Here is a 24095-nt window from a genome sequence, read left to right as displayed (position 1 = left end):
GATCATTGGCTAGAGTAGGTGTGGCCACTGTGGGAAGATTTGAGATACTTAACCTCTTAAACAAAGGAGTTTGCTCTCTTTCCTCTTGGCTCTCTTGCCTCTTGCTTGCTCCTGATTTCTGGCTTGTTGGGCTCTCATACTCCTGCATTCACCCACATGGCACACAGCCATGTGGACCCCACACAATAAACTGATGGAATGCAACTAGCCTAATGCTAAACGGGACCCAGCTCCACTATGGAATGGAAACTTTGGATGCTGTCTTTGCTTCTAGCTCTACTAAATCCTCAGCTGCACCTCTTCCAGGACTGAATTAAAGGAAATGGGACTTTGGAAACTGAAGGATATAATTCCACGCAAGTAAAAATCACTCATTCTCCCATGCAAGTCTCAGATAATTCTTTTTCTCAAGACACTGTAAGGACCCCACTCCTAACAGAAACAGAGAAAGACAATCCACATATTTCTCTGATAACACTATGATATGTAGACAAGTTCAATAAATATACAGTAGGCATGCTCTGACAATGATATCAACTATTTTTCCAATTTTAAAATTTTAGTATGACACAATATATGTAGACAATAGTAATCACTGATATTATTGAAAGGCTGAGTTAACCAGAAACTCTTTACCTCCATCCCCTCTTCCTTCTTCTCACCACATAATTGTAAAAACCTTTAAAATTTTATACCCATGTACAATCTTTTCATTTTTAATACAGTGAAATAATGGAATCAATATGATTATCAGAAATCTTACCTCAAGCCTTAAGACTAGCAATCTATGTATTTAAAGTTATTATCATTTTTGTGGTCCCAAGATAGTTAGTATTCTTGATACCAAGGAGACAGCAGTAGTAAAATAAAAAACAGACAAAGGTTCCTGCTCTCATGTATAGTATATAGTAGTGAAATGAAATATGTAATTAAGTTACATTGTATGTTAAATGATGATACAATTTTATATATATTTTTATTAATTTCAGAGAGGAAGGGAGAGGGAGAGAGAGATAGAAACATCAGTGATGAGAGAGAATCATCAATCAGCTGCCTCCTGCATGCCTCCCCCCACTGGGGATCGAGCCCACAACACGGGCATATGCCGACTGGGAATCGAACGGTGACCTTGGTTCAATAGGTTGATGCTCAACCACTGTTCCACACAGGCTGGGCTGGTGATACATTTTATAGGAAAACTAATTTTTTAGATAAGGGGGTGGGAATATGGATGCAAATTGCAATCCTATCTAATAAAGAGATAATATGCTAATTGACTGCCATGCCCTCAAAGATGGTGGCACCCACAACCAGAAGATGGCGGCACCCAGTCCCTTCTGCCCTGCTGGGGTGGCAGGCATGTGGCAGGGCCGGGCCGGCCCCCAGGTGGGTCTGGCTGCTCCATCCACCTGCTTCCAGAGTCCCCCAGTCCCCTCAGCCCCCCAGCCGCCCAGGGCTGGCCCGAGGTGCAGGCAAGCCTTGGATGGTGGCTGTCCAGCTCCCCAGGGCTGCCCAAGGCTCAGGTAACCAGGGCCGGCCGAGGCTTGCACTGCCGGCAGTGGCAGCAGCAGAGGTGTGATGGGGGCGTTGCCTTCCCCTGATAGCTGGGGTGCCTCCCGCCCCTGAGGGCTCCCAGACTGTGAGAGGGGACAGGGCCGGGCTGAGGGACCCTCCATCCAGTGAATGAATTTTCATGCACCAGGCCTCTAGTTTTATATAGGATGCTCAGTATAAGTTTCACTAATAAGGTTGACATTTGAGCAAAAAAACTGAAATTGGGAAGCCAGAATCAAATGCATCAGAACTCTAAAACATACCTTGCAAAGTACAGTGTAAGTTCTAAATTATTGATTTGACCTTATTGTCTCTTTAAGTTAAGCTTATTAAAGTCTCTAGTAGAAGTTCAGTGTAGAAAGGGAGATCCAATTAACTGTCCATTTGTTGAAATTCTCCTGTTAACTCTGGAACAATGTTTTTCAACCACTGTTGACATTTGAGCTAGATAATTCTTTGTTGGGGATGAAAGAGGTGGGAGGAGGGTGACAGAAACCCCTGTCCTCTACTACTATATGCCAGTGCCACACACCCTCATCTCCTCAGTTTCAACAGTGTTATCAGCTATTGCCAAATGTCCTCTAGGCTGCAAAATTACCCAGTTGAGAATCTCTGATGTTGACTTAAGAAGTCTTCTCACACCTTTGATAACTTAGGGTGAAACCAGGCTCATTCACTTATCACCTAGGAAAGGATCTTTCCAAATATGTTGTTTTAGGAGGTATTAGTGGTCAAATACATTGTTCTCTCCCACTCCTGGGAGTTTTCAATTGCCATTTAATTTATTTAGAAAACACTTATATTGCATATACTTTTGGCCAGACATTGTTCTATGAAATTTGCAAATAGTAGCTCATTAATCTTTATAACAACCCTATTAAATTAGGCATTTATTACTATTATTAATTATTATTGTCCTCACTTTACAGATATGGAAATTGAGGCACAGAAAGGTTAATTTACCTAGGGGCTTGCAAATCATAGAGCAGGGTTTCAAACCTAAACAGTCAGGCTCCATCATCTTTTGCTCTTGATCACTGTGCTCTCAGCTGCCTAAATTAATATGTAGCTTGTGTTAATATTTAGCATTAGCATTTTAAAGACCCTGAGATGTTCTGCTTGAATAGATTTAGCAAATGAAAAAAAAAAAAGAATAGAAAACAGTATACCCAGTGAAATTTCAATTTCAGATAAACAAATAATCATTTTTTAGTATAAGGATGTCCGGTGGAATATTTTGGACATAGTTATGTTAAAAAACCATTTGCTTTTTATCTGAAATTCAAACTTCACTGAGCACCCTATAATTAATCCACCACTTTGCTTTAAGGAAAACTGTTTAAATGTGTTTAACCTGTTTTTGTTTTTGTTTTTTAACACTAGTTTGAACAAGGAATATTTTCTGCTTGGCACACCTAATATCTTATGGAAGTTTCATAGAATTTTCTTCTAATGTCAGTGTGAATACTTTTCAGCTAGGTTAGTCTGAATGCTTACTGCAGAAACAGTGATCTCTCCTTCTTTTAACTCTTAAAGACACTTAACAATCTATGCAGCATGATTTCACACCTAATTTTTCACTTCTGTAACTTGTTGACTTTTTTTCTAAAATAATGTGTCATATCCTTAATGAAAGGGACTGGGTATCATACATCCTCCAGATTTTCATGGATATAATATTTGTTATCAGCATGACATTTTTTTATCTGAAAGAAGATTTATTTTAATTCATAATTTATAAGGAACTTGTTTTGCCAAAACGCTAATATAAGGATCCAGAGTAAAACAGGGCCATAATTGGTTTTTGAAGTGTTCTGTCTCACATTCTCAGGCTGGTGACCCTTCATTTCTTAGCTATTAACTTTCTATTTTCATTTATCAGCATCATTTATTGTTCTGTCTCCCTAAAGATAGGTAAGAATTTTTGAATTAAACGTTTCTTTTCCACATTTGATGATGGCAACACGATTCATTGTTCCACTCAGACCATGTACACTTCCTTATATTCAAGCAGGTCAGTTCATTACACAGCACTTGGTTATTTTGTTTTTGTTGTTCCTCAGTTTGGAAGAGGGAAGCAGGAGTCTTGCTTGTGCTGAATTTAATCTTAATGACACCAACAAAGGAGAGTCCCTTGAGCCAGCTGTATTTAGGGCAAAACTCTCAAATCAAATAATAAAGTATAAATTGTTTGTTAAAGAATAAAAACTAATGACCTGGTAGGTGGCTGCATTTTTCCACTACTGAGTGAGTCAGCTGGGTTCAGTTTCTATTTCACCATCATCAAAGCCCAGATGAAAGGGGAAATACTTAACTCAAGAAAAAGTGGAAAAGTAAGCACTGGAGTCATATAAAAAGTCTCTAGCAGCTTTGACTTTAATTTTTAGGAGGATTTTTCCATTCTGAGCATTTACCTTATGTTTATCTCATTTTTTCTACCAATAAAGTTCTTGTCAACTTTTATATGTAGTCATCTGGGCTCTTAGCAAGAAGTTAAAATTAAGAGCTTGTTTTCTAAATGGATTCCCAAATGCTTTTACAAAGTATGGTAGGTTTAACAAATTTAATAAAAGCAGTCTCCACTTTGCTGAAATAAATGAAGAAGTTGTTCATCTCCTCAGTTAGATAGAAGTTATCCTAGCTTTAGTATTTAGTTTATATTATTGCATCATATGTGTTGATTAATGTTTTGAAATATACATTTCAAACGCCAGCCTTTAAAATAAAATTAAAAACACTCAAAACCCTTTCTCTGTGGATTATAGAGGGATGCTCTTATTTAACTAACAAGCTATGTTTCTAGTACTTGCCCATATTCAATTCCATTGCCAATTAGAATTTTGTAAGGCTACGTAATAAATTTCCACAAACTCTGAGCAAAATCTAGGTGTCATTCAGATGTGAAGACCTATTACAGGATTGAAACAGATTTCTAATGCATTTATCATTCATTTTGTAGCATGTGATTTAAAAAAAAGATGAATGATTTGACAGTTCCCACTCATATATAATGAAACATAATACACTTGTACTAGTTTGGGGCTATTACGGACCTTAACATGCAATGTGACCTTGGTCTGAAAAAACATGTTTGGTTAGCACAGAAACTTAATCATAAGAAGTCATTAGTAGAATCCTTCTTCTTTACTGCCCTTTTCTAGGACTAGGAAATTTATTGCTTGTGGGACAGGTAGGATATGAACAATGGGCCAAATAGAGTCCAGGGTTATCTCATCTGTGTGAAAACTGCTGCTGAAAATCAATGTGACCTCTGCTACACTGTCATTGCAATTCCCACCCTCCATGTCCTATTTGTCTTTTGGTAGAAGCTTAGATCTGGTGTGCCTGTCTCTATGTGTCTCTCTTGGGCCAGATTATCAAAATGAATCATTGCCTGCATACCTCTTATATTTCTATTTATTTTCCTGGTGTTGACTAGGTCTGATGAAATATGATTCTTCTTGCATTTGATCCTCACTACAGCCAGTAACACCTAATTCAACCATGTCTATATCTTTAAAGAAGAGTAATACTATTTCAAAACTTCAATCTACTGTACAGCAACACAAACCATAGACCATGCAACCTGTCTTCATAGACAATAGTAATTTTCCTTTTAGCCAATTTAGTGGCATTTCTTTCATCTCCAAATATAAGACTGTGCAATTTTAAGGTGGTTATAATTTTGTTTTATGCATACTGAATGTATTGCTTCTTTTTCAGGTATCTTGTTTGTAAAATAATCCTCAGATTGTTACCACTGAGCTAAATGTGTGTGTAGAGTAATACATAACAAGAAGTCCATTAATTTTAAGAATTCTGCCACTAATAAAAAATATTTATTCAGGGGAAATATTAAAATCTCTAAATTAGCAGGAAGTGAATGTTCTAAGTTTGTAGCAGTTCATTTTTAAAAAATAGATCTTTCAGGCTACATAAAATTTTACTTTAAGATTTATAAACATCAATAAAAATGTATAGAACCTCTTCAGTTATTATTAATTTTGGTAGAGTACTATGAAGTCACTCTACTATTTAATGCACTCATGTGCAAAAGACAAAATACTAGATAATACAGAATTTAAACAATACAAATAAAGCATAATATCTATTGGTTAGCTATTGAGAAATGTACTTTAAAAACATTAGATCTGTTGCCTAAGACATATTTTAAGATTTAGGGTGTGTTTTTTTTTTTTGTTTTTTTTTGAGATATTTCAAGTGTTCAAATCTTGTAGTAGAAATAGATCACAAAATTTGTGATAATGTGCTCATTTCCTTTGAATTTCTTCACCTCTTACAAAACTGCAATGGACAGAAAGGAAAGAAGGGAGGAAGGAAGGGAGCAAGAAAGAAAATAAGGAAGAAAAAGAAAGACAGAAACTAAGGCAGAGAGGGAGGGAGAGAAAGAGATAGAGAGAAAGAAGAAAGAAAAGAAAGGGGAAAGAAGAAAGAAGGACAGAGAGAAAAGGAAGGAGACACGTTATATAAAAAGTTAGAGTTGATATTACAAGAGAGTTATAGAAAATACTTTCATCATATGTTTATGATTAAAATTTATTATTATTTTAAACATCAGCTTTTAAAAAATTGAATTTATTGGCATGACATTGATTAATAAACTTATATAGGTTTTAGGTATACAATTATATAATACATCAGAATTTTATTTTTAAGATTTACTAGAAAAGCATTCCAAAAATATGTTCATTGTAGCTTCCTGTGTTAAAAGAAAATTAATGGGTTAATTTATGCATTTAATAGAATTAAGACAGATAAATACTCTTTATAACATTTTGGATATAAATAAAATGAAGCTTTAGTGAAAATAATTTTGATTCTCTAAAAATAGTTGATGAGCATTTTTATCCTTATAGGTTTTAAAACATTGAAAGTTGTAAAGGTTATCTATATTAAAAACATTTTATTCAGAGATAATGCTATCTCATCTGACAGAAGGTTCCCACAATTCTATGTATGCCACAGCTTCCCACACAAGAAGTCCCACAAAAAAACCCACAAAAAACATGCTGACTGTAAAGTAAATGGGGTTTAAGACTCTGCACACTACATATATAGAATGCTTACAATTGAAACATGAGGTCTAACTGTATGACAAATCTGTATTCCTTACAGGAACAAGAACCAATAGCTAGGTTTGTGTTTTCAAACCTTGTGAAAATTGGTTAGTCTGGATACAAGCTTAGTTTTTGGTGTGTGTTTTTTTCTTGTATTAGTCTCATAACGTATGGAGTTACTGAAAATTCTTTTGACTAGAGACAAGCATATTTTCCAAAATTTGCTTATGCCCAGTTACTGAAATAGAGAGAATAGTGAGTAGAGTAATTTTGTTTGAGCTGCTATGATTCACACCATCATGCAGTTTGTTGAAACTATTTAAGAATACCAGTGTTTGTTTGGTTACATTCCAAAAATGCCTCTTTGAATCAGTTTCCTTTTACATATGTCAAAAAATCCCAATTCCTAATTGCAGAGTAAATTTTTCTATGTGGTTCATACATCTCACATAAAATATTTTCAACCAGAATTCGAGTGGATAGACAAACAGTTGGCTTCTCAAAGTAAAAGGAGATTCCTTTCATAATTTGATATATCTATCCAAAATCATTTTGAAACATCTTATTTTATCTATTTATCTGAAACTAAGATAAAAATCTTATTAAAATAAAGAGAATATGGGAGAAGAAAAAAATAAAAGGGGAAAATGATACAACATCTCATTTTAAAAGACAAATGATTTTTTTTTCATGAGAAATATTATTGGAAATGAAAAGTAACACTAAAAGCAATATATCCATGCAATGGAATAATTTTCAACAATAAAGAAGAAACCAATGACTCATGCTATAACATGGATTAACCTCAAAACATTATGCTGTACTTTACATCCCTTGGACTATTTTGTAACTACCAATCTGTACTTCTCAATCCCTTCACTTTTTTCACTGTTAAAAAAACACACAAAACATGCTACGTGTAAGAATCCATTCACAAAAGACAGTGCATTATATGATTCTATTTATGGAAAATATCCAGATAAGGCGACCCTCTAGAGACAGAAAGTAGATTAGTGGTTGCTAAGAACCAGGTGTGGGAAAAGAGATGAACTATAAATGAGCATGAGGGGTATTTTGGGTTGATTGAGATGTTCTAAAATAGATTTGTGGTGATGGTTTCACAACTCTGTAAATTTACTAAAAAGTCATTAAAGCATATTTAAAATAGGTGAATTTTACTGTATATGAAGTATCTCTCAATAAAGTTGTTAAAATGAATAGATAGATGATGATATAGATTGATAGATGATAGATAGATAGATGATAGATAAATAGATAGCTAGATGATAGATAGATAGATAGATAGATAGATAGATAGATAGATAGATGAAAGTTAGATTTGAAGAGAAATAATTAAAAAGCAGCTTAAAGTCTACCAGGAAATTATCTGATTATTTAACTTATAGGTATTAATAAATATATCTTAAATGTGTTTCTCCAAATTTCATTACTCTTTAGCAGTAAATGTTTTATTTGCAATGATTCTTTTTCTGAAAGATTTATTTTGAGAAATCAGAGTGAGCTAGGGAATATATGTGCACAACTTCCAATTAGGAGTTTTTATCATTTAGTTTTAGAAATAAAATCTTTATAGATGCTATTAGAAGTGAATGAAACTGAACATTTTGAGTTGTTAATTTGTGAATCTTCTGATTTTAATTTTGTATTTTGCAGAAGAGGTACCAGTTCAAATCCCAATGATGAAGTCAACATTGGACAAGATCCATCTCACTCCTGGGCAGGCATTGCCTCCTGGATTCCCTGGACCATTCATTTTTGCTGATAGTCTGTCCTCTGTGGAAACTCTGTTGACCAACATTCAGGTCAACAATATTTCTATAAACAAAATAAATGTAATACAAGACATTAGCACCTACATATATTATGTCATATTTGAGAACTAAAACATATAAGATGAACTGCATTCCATTTGCTGTACTTTGACAGGGTCTACTGAAAGTGGCTTTGGATAATGCTCGCATCCAGGAGAAGCAGATTCAACAAGAAAAAAAGGAACTGCGAATGGAGCTCTATAGAGAAAGAGAAATTAGAGAAAACATTGAAAGACAACTTGCAGTTGAGCTTCAAAGCAGAAGTAAGTTTAACAAGATCAATTATGGAGTGAATATTGTGTTGGTGATATTTTCAATAGTAATAGAAATATTTTTAGGGATAGCTTAGAAATGCTGAAAACAAATGACAAGCTAGGGATCAAATACTGTTTGTAATCCACAAGGTAAGATAGTTAGTCTATTTTTCATAATAAAAAATGAATTAGATATGCATTTCATTCCAGTTGCAGATTTGGAAACATGAATATTCCTAGTTTTCTCTACAATTTTATAAAATACACCTACCTGTATGTAGATAATCTAACAAATCTAGATTCTGGGGTTATAAGTTAAATAAAATTCAGTTCCTGTCCTTGAGAGATTTACATTTTAGAGGGCTATCTCAACCAACCAGTTAATTTCAAGAAAAAGTGGCAAGAGCAATGAAGTACAGTATATATGGTTATGTAGAGAAAGGCTAGTTAGTATAGCTTGGTCATGGTGAGTGGGTAGATAGTTGAGGAAGACTTCCTGATGCTCACACCTGAATCTGTATCTTGAAGACTCAGTAAGTCATGAAAGGGCATGAGAGTTTCTGAATTATTTTAATACTCTAGACCAGGGGTGGGGAACACTTTTTCTGCCAAGGGCCATTTGTACATATTTTTAAATATATTTTTATTGATTTCAGAGAGGAAGGGAGAGGGAGAGAGAAAAAAAAAACACATCAATGATGAGAGAGAATCATTGATTACCTCCTGCATGCCCCCCAATATGGATCAAGCCCAAAAGCCCACAATCCGGGCATTTGCCCTGACTGGGATTTGAACCTCGACCTTCTGGTTCATAGGTCAATGCTCAACCACTGAGCCATGCCAGTTGGGATGTTTCTAGGTAACATTTTATTTATTCTTTGATCTCTTCCTTAACACACCCATTGTTTAAAAACATGTTATTTAGTCTCCATGTGTTTGAATGATTTTTAGTTCTTTTATTCTAATTGATTACTATTTTCATATCATATAATTTCAATCATCTTAAATTTATTAAGACTTATTTGTGTCCTTACATGTGCTCTATCTTTGAGAATATTCAATGTGCACTTGAGAAGATTTTATATTCTATTGCTTTTGGATGAATTATTCTGTAAATATCAAATAAATCCATCTGATCTAGTGTGTTGTTTAAGGTGGCTGTTGCCTTGTTGACTTTTTGTCTGGAATGCTTGTCCACTGATGTCATTGGGGTGTTGAATCCTGTATTATGGCTGTATTTCTGTCAATCACTTCCTTAATGTCCAATAAAAATTTCTTTATATACTTAGGGTGCACATATATTTACAAGGGTTACATCCTCTTGTAGGACAGATTCCTTTAGTATTATGTAGTGACCTTCCTTGTCTCTTGTTATGGCCTTTGTTTTGGAGTCTATATTGTCTGATATGAATATTATTATTGCAGGTGTTTTTTTTTTTGTTTGTTTCCATTTGCATGGAATTTTTTTCCATCACTTCACATTCATTCTTTGTGTATCATTTGCTCTGATATGGGTCTCTTGTAGATAGCATATAAATGATTCATCTTTTCTTGTCCATTTAGCTAACCTGTGTCTTTTGATCAGAACATTTAAACCATTTACATTCAATTTTCTTATTTAAAGGTACTTATCTACTTTTTATACCTATATTCTTCTCTATATATTCTTTTTCTTCTTCTTAAAGCAGGATCATTAACATTTCTTGCAATACTGGTTTGGTGATAATGAATTTTTTTTTTTTTTTTTGTCTGGGAAGCTCTTTATTTTGCCTTCAATTTTTAAATGAGAACCTTACTGGGTAGAGTAGTATTGAGTAGTATTGGTTATAACTCCTAGCTTTTCATTACTTTGAATATTTCATGCTAATCCCCTCTGGCCTGCAAAGCTTCTGTTGAGAAATCAGCTGGCAGTCTTTAGGGAGCTCCCTTGTAGATAACTAACTGCTTTACTATTGTTGCTTTTAAGATTCTCTCTTTGTCTTTAATATTTGCCATTTGATTTATGATGTGTCTTAGTGTGGGCCTCTTTGGGTTCATCTTTTTTATTGTTTAAAGTATTACAAATAGTAATACATATGTCTCCCTTTTCCCCCATTGACCTCCCTCAGGCCTCCCACACACCGTGGCACATGCCCTCACGCCCCTAGTGTCTGTGTCCATTGGTTTTGCTTATATGCATGCATACAAGTCCTTTGGCTGATCTCTTGATTGGGACTCTCTGTGCTTCCTGAACTTGTGTGACTTTTTCCTTCACCAGGTGAGGGAATTTTGTAGCCATTATTTTTCTAACAGTTTCCCTATCCTTTGCTCACTCTCTTCTTCTTGTACTCCTATGATGCAGTTGTTGTTATGCTTGATGTTGTCCCAAAAGTTTCTTAGACTTTTCTCATTTTTTTTAAATTATATTTTCTTTTTGATGCTCTGTGTATCTGCTTACTATTATCTTGTCCTCCAAATTGCTGATTCTATCCTCTGCTTCATCTAACCTGATGTTGATTCCTTCTAGTATTATTCATTTCAGATATTGTACTCTCCATTTCTGATTGATTTTTTTATAGTTTCTATGTCCTTTTTAATGCTTAATATCTCTATGTTTAAGTCCTCACTGAGATTATCCATTCTGCCCCTATGGTCCTTGAGCATTCTTATAAGCATTATTTTAAACTCTATGTCTGGTATTTCCATTGCTTTCATTTCATTTCATTTTTTTTTCCTGGGGAATTTTCTTGTTATTTCATTTGGGACATATTTTTTGTCTCTCCGTTCTGTCTCTGTATATTAGGTATATCTGTTATGACTTCTAAACTTCCTATAATGGGTTTATGATGAAAGTATCTTGTTGGGCTCAGTGGCACTATCTTCCAGATCACCTGAGCCTAATGCTCCAGGAATGTGTTTTGTGGGTTATGGGTACCCTCCTGTAGTAATCACTGCTTGAGTGTTGTTGGCCTTTTGTGGGTGGAGTTAACCCTTCAGGCTGGCTATGATGATAAATCTAGATCATCACATAGGAGACACTATAAAGTGGCTGCGTCCCAAGGCAGACTTGTTCCCAGCAGGGTCTGGTGCCTGCTGGAATCCCTCTTTGGGTGTGCTGCTTGTGTGGCTGGTTGGATGCAGCTCTGGTATGTTCTGTAGTCCACCATAGGTTGTATTGGTTTTGGGTCCACTTAGGTGGGCTTCAGGTACAGGTTGATGTCAAATATTGTATGTAATCAGCCTTGAGCTACCTGTCTGGAGCTACCATGTTATTCACTATGGCTGCATCTACTGGGACTGGGTGTGTGGGGGAGGGGCCAATTTGTGTAAAAGTGTTGGCTTCCACCAGCTTAGTGCTGGGAGCAGATCTATAAATTGTCTGCGGCTCCCTGAGGTTCACCTCCATTTGTCAGCTATTCCACCTTACCCTGAGGTTAGATGATCCTCCCCAGAGCCTTCCAAAGAAAGAATGTAGAGTGGATTCAGTCTGACCACAACTCACTGACCCTTCAATAGGTTGCAGGCTTGGTAGTGTAGCGTGACTGAGGTCAGAAGGATGTAGCTATTGTGTCCCATACATGGGGGCCACATGATCAGACAATCAATGAGGAGAATGTGGCCCTTACTCCAGAGCCATATTTCTCAGTCTCTGCCAGTGTTTTCAATTAAAGTTCAAACAAGAGGAGCGAGCTGCAGGTTCAGGTTGGGTGCAGCCAGCTGTCCCCTCTACAGAATCAAGCTCAGCAAATGGCTGCTAGGCTCTTATTATCCATAAAATTGGGTCATTGGTTGATTATGGGTAGCCCATCTCAGCATATAAATTCCTTCTTGGGATTCACATAAAATGATTCTTTCTTCTTGAGTTCCAAAATATAAAGCATTGCAAGTTAAGGTAGAGTTTTTCTTTCACTTTCATTACCCATTCTGCTTACAAAAAATGCTGTTGTGCTTTTACAGGTTGCCAAAAGTTGTTCTCTTTAAAATGGATGGATAGATAGATAGATGATAGATAGAAAAATATACTTGAAACTTTAAATTTTAAAAAACATACAAGTTTTACATTTTAAAATATGAATAGCAATATAATGATAAATAATAAGAATGTCTTTCTTAAGAGATTTCTAAAATATTTAATGCTCTTATTAAATGCATGTTGTTAATCAAAATAGAAAACAAGTTTGAGCACTACTACCACCACCATACAAAAGTGTGTGTATTAAAGAGCATACACATTAGAAAGACAAAAGCAAAAAGAAGTCAGTGTTATGATTCAGCACTACTTGGTTGAGCTAATGAGAAGTGGAATCAAAGGAAGCTAATCATATTTCAACTGATACATTTATGTATCTCTCTGTATCAATAGTTTACAATCCATCAAAATTGACAACTCTCTTTCATTGACCAATGCTTTGTAAGTTGTTTAGCTTTTCACATTTTAGCTACCATGCAAAGGCGCCTGAAGAAGGAGAAAAAATCCAAGAGAAAACTGCAGGAAGCTTTGGAATTTGAATCAAAGCGTCGGGAGCAAGTGGAGCAAGCCCTTAAACAAGCCACTACTAATGACAGTGGCCTGAGAATGTTGAAAGGTAATGTCTGATTTGGACTTAAACACATTCAAGTTACACAAAGCAAAACCCCACTTAAAAAACAGGGAAGGAAGAATGAAGGATGGAAGGAAAGAAGGAAAATACTTTGTACATGAATTATTAAAAATCAGTGTGAGGCCAAGTGATTTAGGTTATTAATTAAATCTGTCAAAGTAATCTGTATTCTGGGAGATAGTTTAGGAATAACAAGAAATCCTATTGGCTTTTGCAGTAGAAAAAAAAAGTATCCTATCTAATAAAAGAGTAATATGCAAATTAACCATCACTCCGCTACACCCACAAGCCACACCCACAATCCATGCCCACCAGCCAATCAGGAGCAAATATGCAAATAAACCCAACCAAGATGGCTACTGCCACAGAGAGCAGGAGGGAGGCTTGGGTTTCCACAGTGATGGAGGAAGCCAAGCTTTCCGCCTGCCCTTGCAGGCCTAGGCCTCCACTCAAGGCTACAAAGTTTCAATGATAGAAGATACATAAACCCAAACAGAAATGGCGGCAGCCATGGAGCTGGAAAGAGCAGGAGGCTAGGGTTGCCCCTGGTGATGGAGGAAGCCAAGCTTTCCACACACCCTGGCCGGCCCAGGCCTCGCTTAAGGCTACAAAGTTTCAATTATAGAAGATACATAAATCCCAACAGAAATGGCTGCCGCCACAGAGCAAGCAGAAGGCTTGGCTCCGCTCCAGGCTACAAAGTTTCAATTGTAGAAGATAAATAAACCCCAGATACCACGGCCTCCACTTGGGTCACCGGGGGGTGTGTGTGGCCTGCAAACCACCACAGGCCCCTCACCCAGGCCACCTCACGCCCCAAGAGAACCCCCACCCTGATCTGGGACACCCTTCAGGGCAAACCAGCTGGCCCCCACCTGTGCACCAGGCCTCTATCCTATCTAATAAAAGAGTAATATGCAGATTGACCATCACTCCAACACACAAGATGGCTGCCCCCATGTGGTCAAAGATGGCTGCCCCCATGTGGACACAAGATGGCCACCACTAGATGGCCAGCAGGGGAGGCCAGTTGGGAAGGACCAGGCCTGCAAGGGAGGACAGTTGTGAGTGACCAGGCCTGCAGGGAAAGGCAGTTGGGAGGGACCCAGGCCTGCAGGGGAGGGCAGTTAGGGGTGACCAGGACTGCAGGGGAGGGCAGTTGGGGGGGGCAAGGCCTGCAGGGGAGGGCAGTTAGGGGCAATCAGGCTGGCAGGGGAGTGGTTAGGGGGTGATCAGGCTGGCAGGCAGAAGCAGTTAGGGGCAATCAGGAAGGCAGGGAGGCGAGCAGTTGGGAGCCAGCAGTCCTGGATTGTGAGAGGGATTTCCGACTGCCCGTTTAAGCCCGATCCCACCAGGATCGGGCTTAAACGGGCAGTCGGACATCACTCAAAGGGTCCCAGATTGGAGAGGGTGCAGGCTGGGCTGAGGGCCACACACACCCGTGCACAAATTTCGTGCACCGGGCCTCTAGTTACTAATAACTTCCCTGCACCTAAAATGTAAGTGTTATAGGTCCATTAATGTTAAAATATGCTAATGTTTAGTATACTCTATTTTAATGAGCTAAACAATGCTGGTACCTTTAAGGTAGATTGCATTAGTGTTGAGGGTTTCAGGAGCATCTGGTTGAAAAAGGATGTTCTAAGAAAATGCCAGGAGTTCCTTTGAGAAGAGGTGCTTTTGTCATGAAATCTCTTAATTCCAAACTTTTCTGTTCCCACTTTTTAAAATCTTCACCCAAGGATATTTTTTCCCATTGATCTTTTAGACAGAGTGGAAGAGATAGAGGTAGGGAGGAAGAGAGAGAGAGAGAGAGAGAGAGAGAGAGAGAGAGAGAAACATTGATATGAGAGACACATCTATTGGTTGCCTCAAGCAAGCGTGCCAACCAGGGCCAAGGATCGAACCTACAACCCAGGTACATGCCCTTGAGTGGGAATCAAACCCACAACCCTTTGGTACATGGGGCGATGCTCTAACTACCTAGCACACTGGCCAGTGCTTTGTTTCTAGTTTTTAATATATTGTTATTGATATCAGAGAGGAAGAGAGAGGGAGAGAGAGATAGAAACATCACTGATGAGAGAACATAATGATTGGCTGCCTCCTGCATGCCTTTCACTGGAGGTCAAGCCTGCAACCCAGGCATGTTCCCTGACTAGGAATCAAACCATGACTTCCTGGTTCATAAGTCAATGCTCAACCACTGAGCCACAGCAGCAGGGCTTGTTTCAATTTTTAATTATGAAACTCAACAACATCATTTCGTCTCATAGAATAGTCAGGTTCTCCTCTCATAGCACAATGACCACTCCTATATTTAACTAATATGTGTGTATAATAAGGATGAGCTTAAGGATTTTATGTACATATTTATACATACCCCATACAGACATATTACATACACATTAACTGAAAGGGGGGTACTTCAGTGTCTTATACTAAGAATGAATAAAGGATTTTTAAAACTGTTTAATTGTATTCTTTCCTTTCCAAAAGTTCAATTCATTCTTTTACTATGACTCTCTTGGACCATTCTGCTCACAATCAATAGATATATGGTGCTAGATTATTAGCTCATGTCAACCATGCCTCATTGAGACAAAGAAGAAAGTAAATAATATTACTACATTAATTAATATTTCACACAATGGGATATTTCAGGCAGTAGGAACCAGCATCCTTGCTTACTCAAGGTCTTAAAAATAATTTCTGACCAGCAATAAAAGAAATGTTCTGTGCAGTCTTATTACTTGAGGTCCTAAACTTGTAATTCTGAGGCAGTTTGGCTTTTTTTAAAACATTTTAAAAATCCACACATAAGTGATCTCCACTCTAGCTCCAGTGTTCTCTACTGTAAAGGAAAAGAAGCTGTTTATACGTATGACTAGAGGCCGGATGCACGAAATTCATGCACGGGGGGGGGGGGTGTGGTGTCCCTCAGTCCAGCCTGCACCCTCTCCAATCTGGGACCCCTTGAGGGATGTCTGACTGCCCTCTCAAAATCCAGGACTGCTGGCTCCCAACCACTCGCCTGCCTGCCTGCCTAATTGCCCCTAACCACTTCTGCCTGCCAACCTGGTCACCCCCTAACCACTCCCGTGCCAACTGATCGACGCCTAACTGCTCCACTGCTGGCCCGATTGCCCCTAACTGCCCTCCCCTGCCAGCCTGGTCGCCCCTAACTGTCCTCCCCTGCAGGTCTGGTGGCCCCCAGCTGCCTTCCCTTGCCGGCCTGGTAACCTCTAACTGCCCTCCCTTGCCAGCCTGGTTGCCCCTAACTGCCCTCCCCTGCTGGCTGGGTCACCCCTAACTGTCCTCCCCTGCAGGCATGGTCATCCCCAACTGCCCTCCCCTGCAGGCATGGTCACCACCAACTGCCCTCCCCTGCTTGCCTGATCTCCCACAACTGCCCTCTCCTGCTGGCCATCTTGTGGCAGCCTTCTTGTGTCCATATGGGGGCAGCCATCTTTGACCACATGGGGGCGGCCATCTTGTGTGTTGTAGTGATGGTCAATTTGCATATTATTCTTTTATTAGATAAGATGGGTACCTTGTATTCAGATAATTTCTTTGTCAAGTTCATCCCTTATGGTAATGGGTGATACACTGGCATCTGATATCACATTACCAAAATGTGTCTGAGCAAATGTCTATATGCAGAAATGCCCATATTGAGCTCTACTTGATGTATATGAATAATTTTAGATAATTACTTTTTATATTTAAAATTAAAAATAAAAATCCACTTCTTGTTTCTTTTCCTCAGGTTATTTTTAAACAATTAATGTATCCCTTTGCCATTAGAGCCTATACTAAATCAAGACCACAAGCTGTAAACTGTGTTGTGGTGTTCATGAGTGCTTAGCATAGAGATAATCTCATCATCTATCACATTTTATTTATTTTATTTTATTTTATTTTTTTAATTGTGAAAAATATACTATCAGGATGAAGCACTTCCACTTATGCAATTGTATCCATCTTTTACATATTCCACACTCAAGGCATGTTAGCTGATAGTCTGAGAAGATTTTTTGGATAGATTAATTTTCTGAGATATATCTCTAGAGAATGAAATGCATGAAGAAGTATTTACTATAGAGCTGAAAATATATGCCCAATTGTAGAATTCATCTACAGTTTATAACACTCCTTCCTAACATAAAAACAAATATACATCTAGAAAAGAAAAAACAAAAATGCCATCCAAGTTTTTTGTGTTATATATAGGACCAAAGTACTGACTTACTGATAGTTTTCACTTTAAAAGGAATCAGAAGAAAACAGAATTGTACCTTAATCTTGAATGTCACTTTTTTCAGATACTGGGATTGAAGATATTGAAATAGAAAACAACGGGACTCCTCATGACAGTACTGCTATGCAAGGTACAGTAAATGGCACATTTCTCTCTATAACTGCTTAATATGTGACCCCTAGAGGTGGGGCAGGGATGAGTTCCTAATGTTCATACTCTTCATATAAGTAAAATGAATAAGATTAACTCTTCTTACTTTATGACAGAGGAAGAAGATTATTTACATATAATCATACGTGTGTGTATATAAACCAATATTTTACATATATAATGTGTGAGCAAATTTATTGCATGTTTAGCTATTAAAATGATGTACATTTATATGTTAGGCATATTCTAAAAATGCATAAATGTTAATACAATTTACCTTTTAGTAGTATACACTAGAGGCCCAGTGCACGAAATTCATGCGCAGGGGGGGGGGTGTTTGTCCCTCAGACACCTTTCACAATCCAGGACTGCTGACTCCCAACCGCTCGCCTGCTGCTTGCCTGATTGCCCCTAACTGCTTCTGCCTGCCAGCCTGATCACCCCTAACCACTCCCCTGCCAGCCTGATCGATGCCTAACTGCTCCCTTGCCAGCCCGATTGCCCCTAACTGCCCTCCCGTGCAGGCCTGGTCACCCCTAACTGCTCTCCCCTGCAGGCCTGGTCCCCCCCAACTGCCCTTCCCTGCAGACCTGGTCCCCCCCCAACTGGCTTACCCTGCAGGCCTGGTCCCCCCAACTGCCCTCCCCTGCTGGCCCATCTTGTGGTGGCCATCTCGTGTCCACATGGGGGCGGCCATCTTGTGTGTTGGAGTTATGGTCAATTTGCATATTACCTCTTTATTATCCTATCTAATAAAGGGGGAATATGCAAATTGACTGTGACACCGTAACAAGATGCTGCGCCCACAGCAGAGGCAGAGATTCCGTAACACAAGATGGCTGCACCCACAGCAGAGTCCAAGTTCCTATAATGAGCCTTAACGAGCAAATAGCAGGGACTTGAGGCTGCGTGGCACTTGGCCGGGGCAGGGGACCTGAGGCTGTGCCCCCCGCCTGGTGGGGCTTGACAGGGGACCTCAGGCTGTGCCCCTCACTCTGGCGCCAGGCCAGGGGACCTCAGGCCATGCCGCCCACCCAGCAGGGCTTGACAGGGGACCTCAGGCTACACCCCATGCCCGGCGCCAGGCTGGGGACCTCAGACCACACCCTCCATCTGGCAGGGCTTGACAGGGTACTTCAGGCTGCACCCCCTGCCCCAGCACCAGGCCAGGGGACATGAGGCCATGCCCCATGCCCTGGCACCAGGCCATGGGACCTGAGGCTGTGCCCCCAGCCCAGCAGGGCTTGACAGGGAACCTCAGGGTGCACCCCCTGCCTGGCGGGGCTTGACAGGGGACCTCAGGCCATGCCCCCCGCCCCAGCACCGGGCCAGGTGACCTGAGGCTGTGCCCCCCCACCCGGTGGGGCCGGCCGAGTCTGTAGCCCAATGTGGGTGGGGCCAGGTGGGTCTCGGTCTCGTGCGATTTCGAGGTGCACATGGGTGGGCAGGGACTTGACTCTGGTTCCTGTGTCATGCCCCAGACTCTGGCAGGAGGAAGATTTTCATACACATTTTACTAATTTTCTTTCATCTCTGACACTTCTATTATAGAGAAAGGGCAAATAGCAATATTAAAATATTTCCTCTAATTAATTCCCTTTTAATGTGCACAAATTTTGTGCACTGGGTTACTAGTATAGGATAATATGCTTTTAAAAATAGCACTAACATTTGTAAAAGCCACAGGTACAATAATCATATCCTGTTGATATTTTAAAAGTGTTCTGGAAAACATTTGTATCAACCTTTAAATTTTGATACTAAATTTCAATAATTTTAGAAACTGCCTAAATATGCAAAAAAGAGCAAAACTTGTTAATTGTTATTTGGAAGATTCCAGTAAATGCTTAGATCATTTAAATATGAATATTTAGTGGTAAGAAAATACATGAAACAAATCAATATAGAGTCTCACTAGAGTATAAAAGCACCTAAAACATTTTGACCACTGGAGTTTTTTCAGTGTGATTTTAATGCAGTTTTCTAGCCCCTTGTATGCTGATTATATTTATTTTCACATTTGTTATGAAAAAATGTCTCACTCTAATAAAAAAAAAGGCATCTCCATGAGAAAATGGCTTCCTAATGTTAAAAAAGGAAGGTGACTATGAATATATTACTTGTTGTAGGTTTGAGTAATCAGTGCCTTTACACTGTCTGGTGAAAGCAACATCCTGGATGTGACCAAAAGTTCTATTTGGGTTAATCTAGACCAGGGGTGGGCAAACTTTTTGACTCGAGGGCCACAATGGGTTCCTAAACTGGACCGGAGGGCTGGAACAAAAGCATGGATGGAGTGTTTGTGTGAACTAATATAAATTCAAAGTAAAGGAGCGGAGGGGAGAGCAAGAGAACCCTCTGCTCTTTTGGCTCCACGGGCTGGACAGAACAGCCGAACGGGCCGGATCCGGCTCGCGGGCCGTAGTTTGCCCACGGCTGATAGACTCTAGAGTCACCGTTTTATGGGGTAGGTTCACAAAATTAGAAACCCTCATTAATGTAGTTTTGCATGTCATCTTTACAAAATCAGGAGTGTCAGAGCTTATGGATCTTCTGATAATGTAGCTGGCTAGACATAACTAATGCATTAACTAGGTGCATTAGTAGGTGTGAGAGCATGTATGCTTAGCTCATTCAGTAAAGCTTTTCTGTCTCTTATCCCACTTTTGCTTGCCTGCTTTCTTCCCTCAACTTAAAAGCTTTGTCTATGTGACCAAAGTCAATTTGGATGGGACTCAGTGTTTGTCCAATCAATTCACCACATTGTAATTTATGAAAGAAATTCCACTAGTTGTGGGCTACTACTAGTTGAGGTTACCACCACATATAAGGGCCAAGGCAGGATGGAATAAACATGAATTATTTTGATCACTTCTGAATCTGTGACACACAAATATAGACCCAGTCCTAAAGGAGCAATGAATTTTTTTTTTATTTCTTTATTGATTAAGGTGTTACATATGTGTCCTTATTCCCCCATTACTCCCCATCCTCCCCAAACTCTTGCCCCCACCCCCCTGTTGTCTGTGTCCATTGGTTAGGCTTATATGCATGCATACAAGTCCTTTGGTTGATCCCTCCCCCTTACCCCCACCCTCCCCTACCTTCCCTCTGAGGTTTGATGGTCTGATCAATGTTTCTCTGTCTCTGGATCTGTTTTTGTTCATCAGTGATTGTGCCTCTCATTTGAGTGAAATGTAAGGTCAGCTTTGGAACTGGATGGTGTAAACCAAACTTACCATCAATGGATTATATCTTTATTATGCTTTATTCTATACTAGAGGCCCAGTGCATGAAATTTATACATGGTGGCGGGGCGGGGGGCGTCCTCAGCCCAGCCTGCACCTTCTCGCAATCCGGGACTGCTGGCTCCTAACCGCTTACCTGCCTGCCTGCCTGATTGCCCCTAACTGCTTGCCTGCCTGCCTGATTGCCCCTAATCACCTCTGCCTGCCTACCTGATTGCCCCTAACTCAGTGGTTCTCAACCTTTCTAATGCCGCGACCCTTTAATACAGTTCCTCATGTTGTGGTGACCCCCAACCATAAAATTATTTTCGTTGCTACTTCATAACTGTAATTTTGCTACTGTTATGAATTGTAATGTAAATGTCTGTGTTTTCTGATGGTCTTAGGTGACCCTGCTAGCGGTTCTCAACCTGTGGGTCGTGACTCTGCTAGCAGGGTCGCCTAAGACCATCGGAAAACACAGGTATTTACATTACGATTCATAACAGTAGCAAAATTAAGAACATCAGAAAACACAGGTATTTACATTACAATTCATTAACAGTAGCAAAATTACAACATTAGAAAGGTCAGAACCACTGCTAACTGCTGGCCTGCCTGCCCAGATACCCTTAACTCCCTCTGCCTCGGCCCCCGCCTCAATGGCTTCGTCTGGAAGGACATCCAGAATGACATCCGGAAGGTCGTTCACCTGTCCAATCTAATTAGCATATTATGCTTTTATTATTATAGATTCCCAATTCATCGCTATGTGTTTAATTTATATGATGCCTTTAGTACACAGTAGCACCATCTTTCCCCACTATAAGATAAATACAAGCTTTTGAACTGTCCTAAAGGTTTTCATTTCCATGTACCAAACACCAGATATCTTATTCATAGGAGTTAAATTATGTGATATAAGCAAAAGGTACATTCACTATCTATTTGGCATACTTTTAAAATTTTAATGGAGCCTATAAAAATGTTTTTGCATATTAACTTGTGATTAAGGGAGGCCACATTTAATAATTGTTTTCACTAAGTATAATTTGAATAAGTTCTACTAATCCTTGCTGGCTATGCATAAAAGAATTAGCTATACCTTTAAAAGGCTTGAGATGGAACCTATTTTATTTTTAAAACATATTTGTTATTGAAAATATTTCATATGTCCTCCCTTTTCCCCCATTGACCCCTTCTAGCCTGCCTCAGCCCCCACCCCAGGCCTTCCCTGCCCTATTGTCTAGAGTTTAGACCTAAGGAATTAACCTTTATTATTTTTAATTCAAATTACAAATCAAATTGTCAGCTATTTGTGCTTAATATTGTAAATATATGGTGGGTTAAAATTACCTTCTTAAACATCTATCTTTTATGTTATATTAAATAATATTCTTGTTAACATGATAAAAATGAAAAGACACATATTCTCACCTCTCTTAGGACAGAATTTAAGCAGTATAATAAAGTTCCTATCATCAACTTATGGAATGAATGCAGTGTGTTAATATGACAGTAAAATCACAATTTAATATATAAAATATTTTAACAAAATATTTACTCTAATAGCTAGGGATATTGGTTTCTGAAAATAGTATTAGAACTTATTTTAAATATAATCCATAAAATTCATCAATTTAAAAAATTACCTGAAAAATCCCAATAATATTGCTTATTATTTAAGATGGTCAGAATTTAAATGCTATGTTTATATATATGTATGAACTTCAGAAAATGTATAATGCTTGGAAAACATAAAATGTAAGGTTAATCATTATTTTTCCATTTTTCTTAATACTTTTGCTCTTGTGCGTTTTAGTGCTTTTCTTTTGTGACCTATTTTAATACTGTTTTCATCTTTTTCATTTACCCACTTTTTAAACAGGAAGTTAATTTCCTAGTATTATTTATGAGTACAATTTATGTACTCCTCTCCATCACAGCAAACAGTTCTCCATCACAGCAAACAATTCCAGCATCAATGATGTCTTTTCTCTTCCTATTGTCAATAGCTCTGCCGAACAGAAATCTGTCATTACCTAGTGCTTTCCCTTTGAAATTCAATTAGTATTACTGTGACATATCCTTCAGAAAGTTTAAAAAGGACTTGGAAGAATGTTGCTTGACCATCCTTAGAAGGAATAAAGTTATATGCAGTTTCTTATTATTTCCACTTGGATTTCAGTACAGGTAAACTGCCCATGTACTAGTATTAATACATCTATTTGCAATCGAATTAGCTTAGTTACCTAATGTCTTTTATGCTTTGGATGTTGTTTGACAGTCAAGATATCATACATAGACCACCGTCTGATAAAAGGATTTCTATATATTTTTTATTTTAGCAGTCTATGATAGCAACTCTTCCTAAATATTTTAAGGTGATCAAGCAATGAATACATACATACTCTGATTGCTGTTTCCACTATTGCTGGAGGTGAAGGATTTTGTGAAATATATATACTAATATCCTCCCACCTAGATTTCCATAGCTCAGTTGGGGACCTGCAAAACAGCACATCAACCATCTTATCAACCAATCTCCATTTCACATAAAATAAACATACCAGATAGTGCACCTTCAGATCAATGATTTTTAGTAAATGACATTCAAGTACCATTTGAGTAGTGCATTTTTGCTGATAAAAGCAAATTAAATTAACACAACTACAAATGTGCTGATAAAAATCTCAAACTAAACAGCAGTGCCATTAGCTAACAAAGTAATATTTTCTCTTTACTGTGTTCTGCCATTTAGTTATTATCCTATTGAAAATCTAATTATAATCCTTTTACTCCCTAGTCCAACTTCACTGTTTTTGCAAGCTTAGCACTGACAAGTGATTTCATTACATTTGATTGCCCGTGCCCAGATTGACTTAACTTCACTTGGAGACCTAAAAGCCCTCTCAGTTTCTCAGATTCCCTGTTTGCACATTACAGCAACAGCTCCTTTAATTAATTAGTATGGACAGAAGTAACATGAATTGCTGAACAGAAAATAACATAATTTTATGATCGCAGGGAGACTTCCCTTTTGCATGTTTATACCTTAGCTAACTTTTGTATATTTCATTATTAGAGGCTATTGGTATAGTTGATAGTAAATGTTTCTTAAATTTTTGAAAATTGACATCTTTGTCTCAATAATAATAG

The 24095-nt window shown here is 38.4% G+C and overlaps 1 protein-coding gene across 1 annotated transcript in view; it reads left to right on the top strand.

The window, feature by feature from the left end:
* The window catches only part of DACH2 (dachshund family transcription factor 2), a gene marked incomplete at its 3' end in the record, with an annotated part of 454016 nt that extends 436289 nt beyond the window's left edge, over positions 1–17727 (top strand). The window contains exons 7-10 of the mRNA XM_080652343.1: positions 8307–8455; positions 8580–8727; positions 13137–13283; positions 17624–17727. Coding sequence (XP_080508469.1) covers positions 8307–8455; positions 8580–8727; positions 13137–13283; positions 17624–17727 — 548 coding nt within the window. The remainder of the gene's footprint in view (positions 1–8306; positions 8456–8579; positions 8728–13136; positions 13284–17623) is intronic.
* Between the last annotated feature and the right edge of the window lie 6368 nt (positions 17728–24095).

This window comes from Plecotus auritus (genome assembly GCF_963455305.1).
Source record: "Plecotus auritus genome assembly, chromosome: X".
NCBI classification, from domain to species: Eukaryota; Metazoa; Chordata; class Mammalia; order Chiroptera; family Vespertilionidae; genus Plecotus; species Plecotus auritus.
This window is presented reverse-complemented; position numbering and strand designations above follow the sequence as displayed.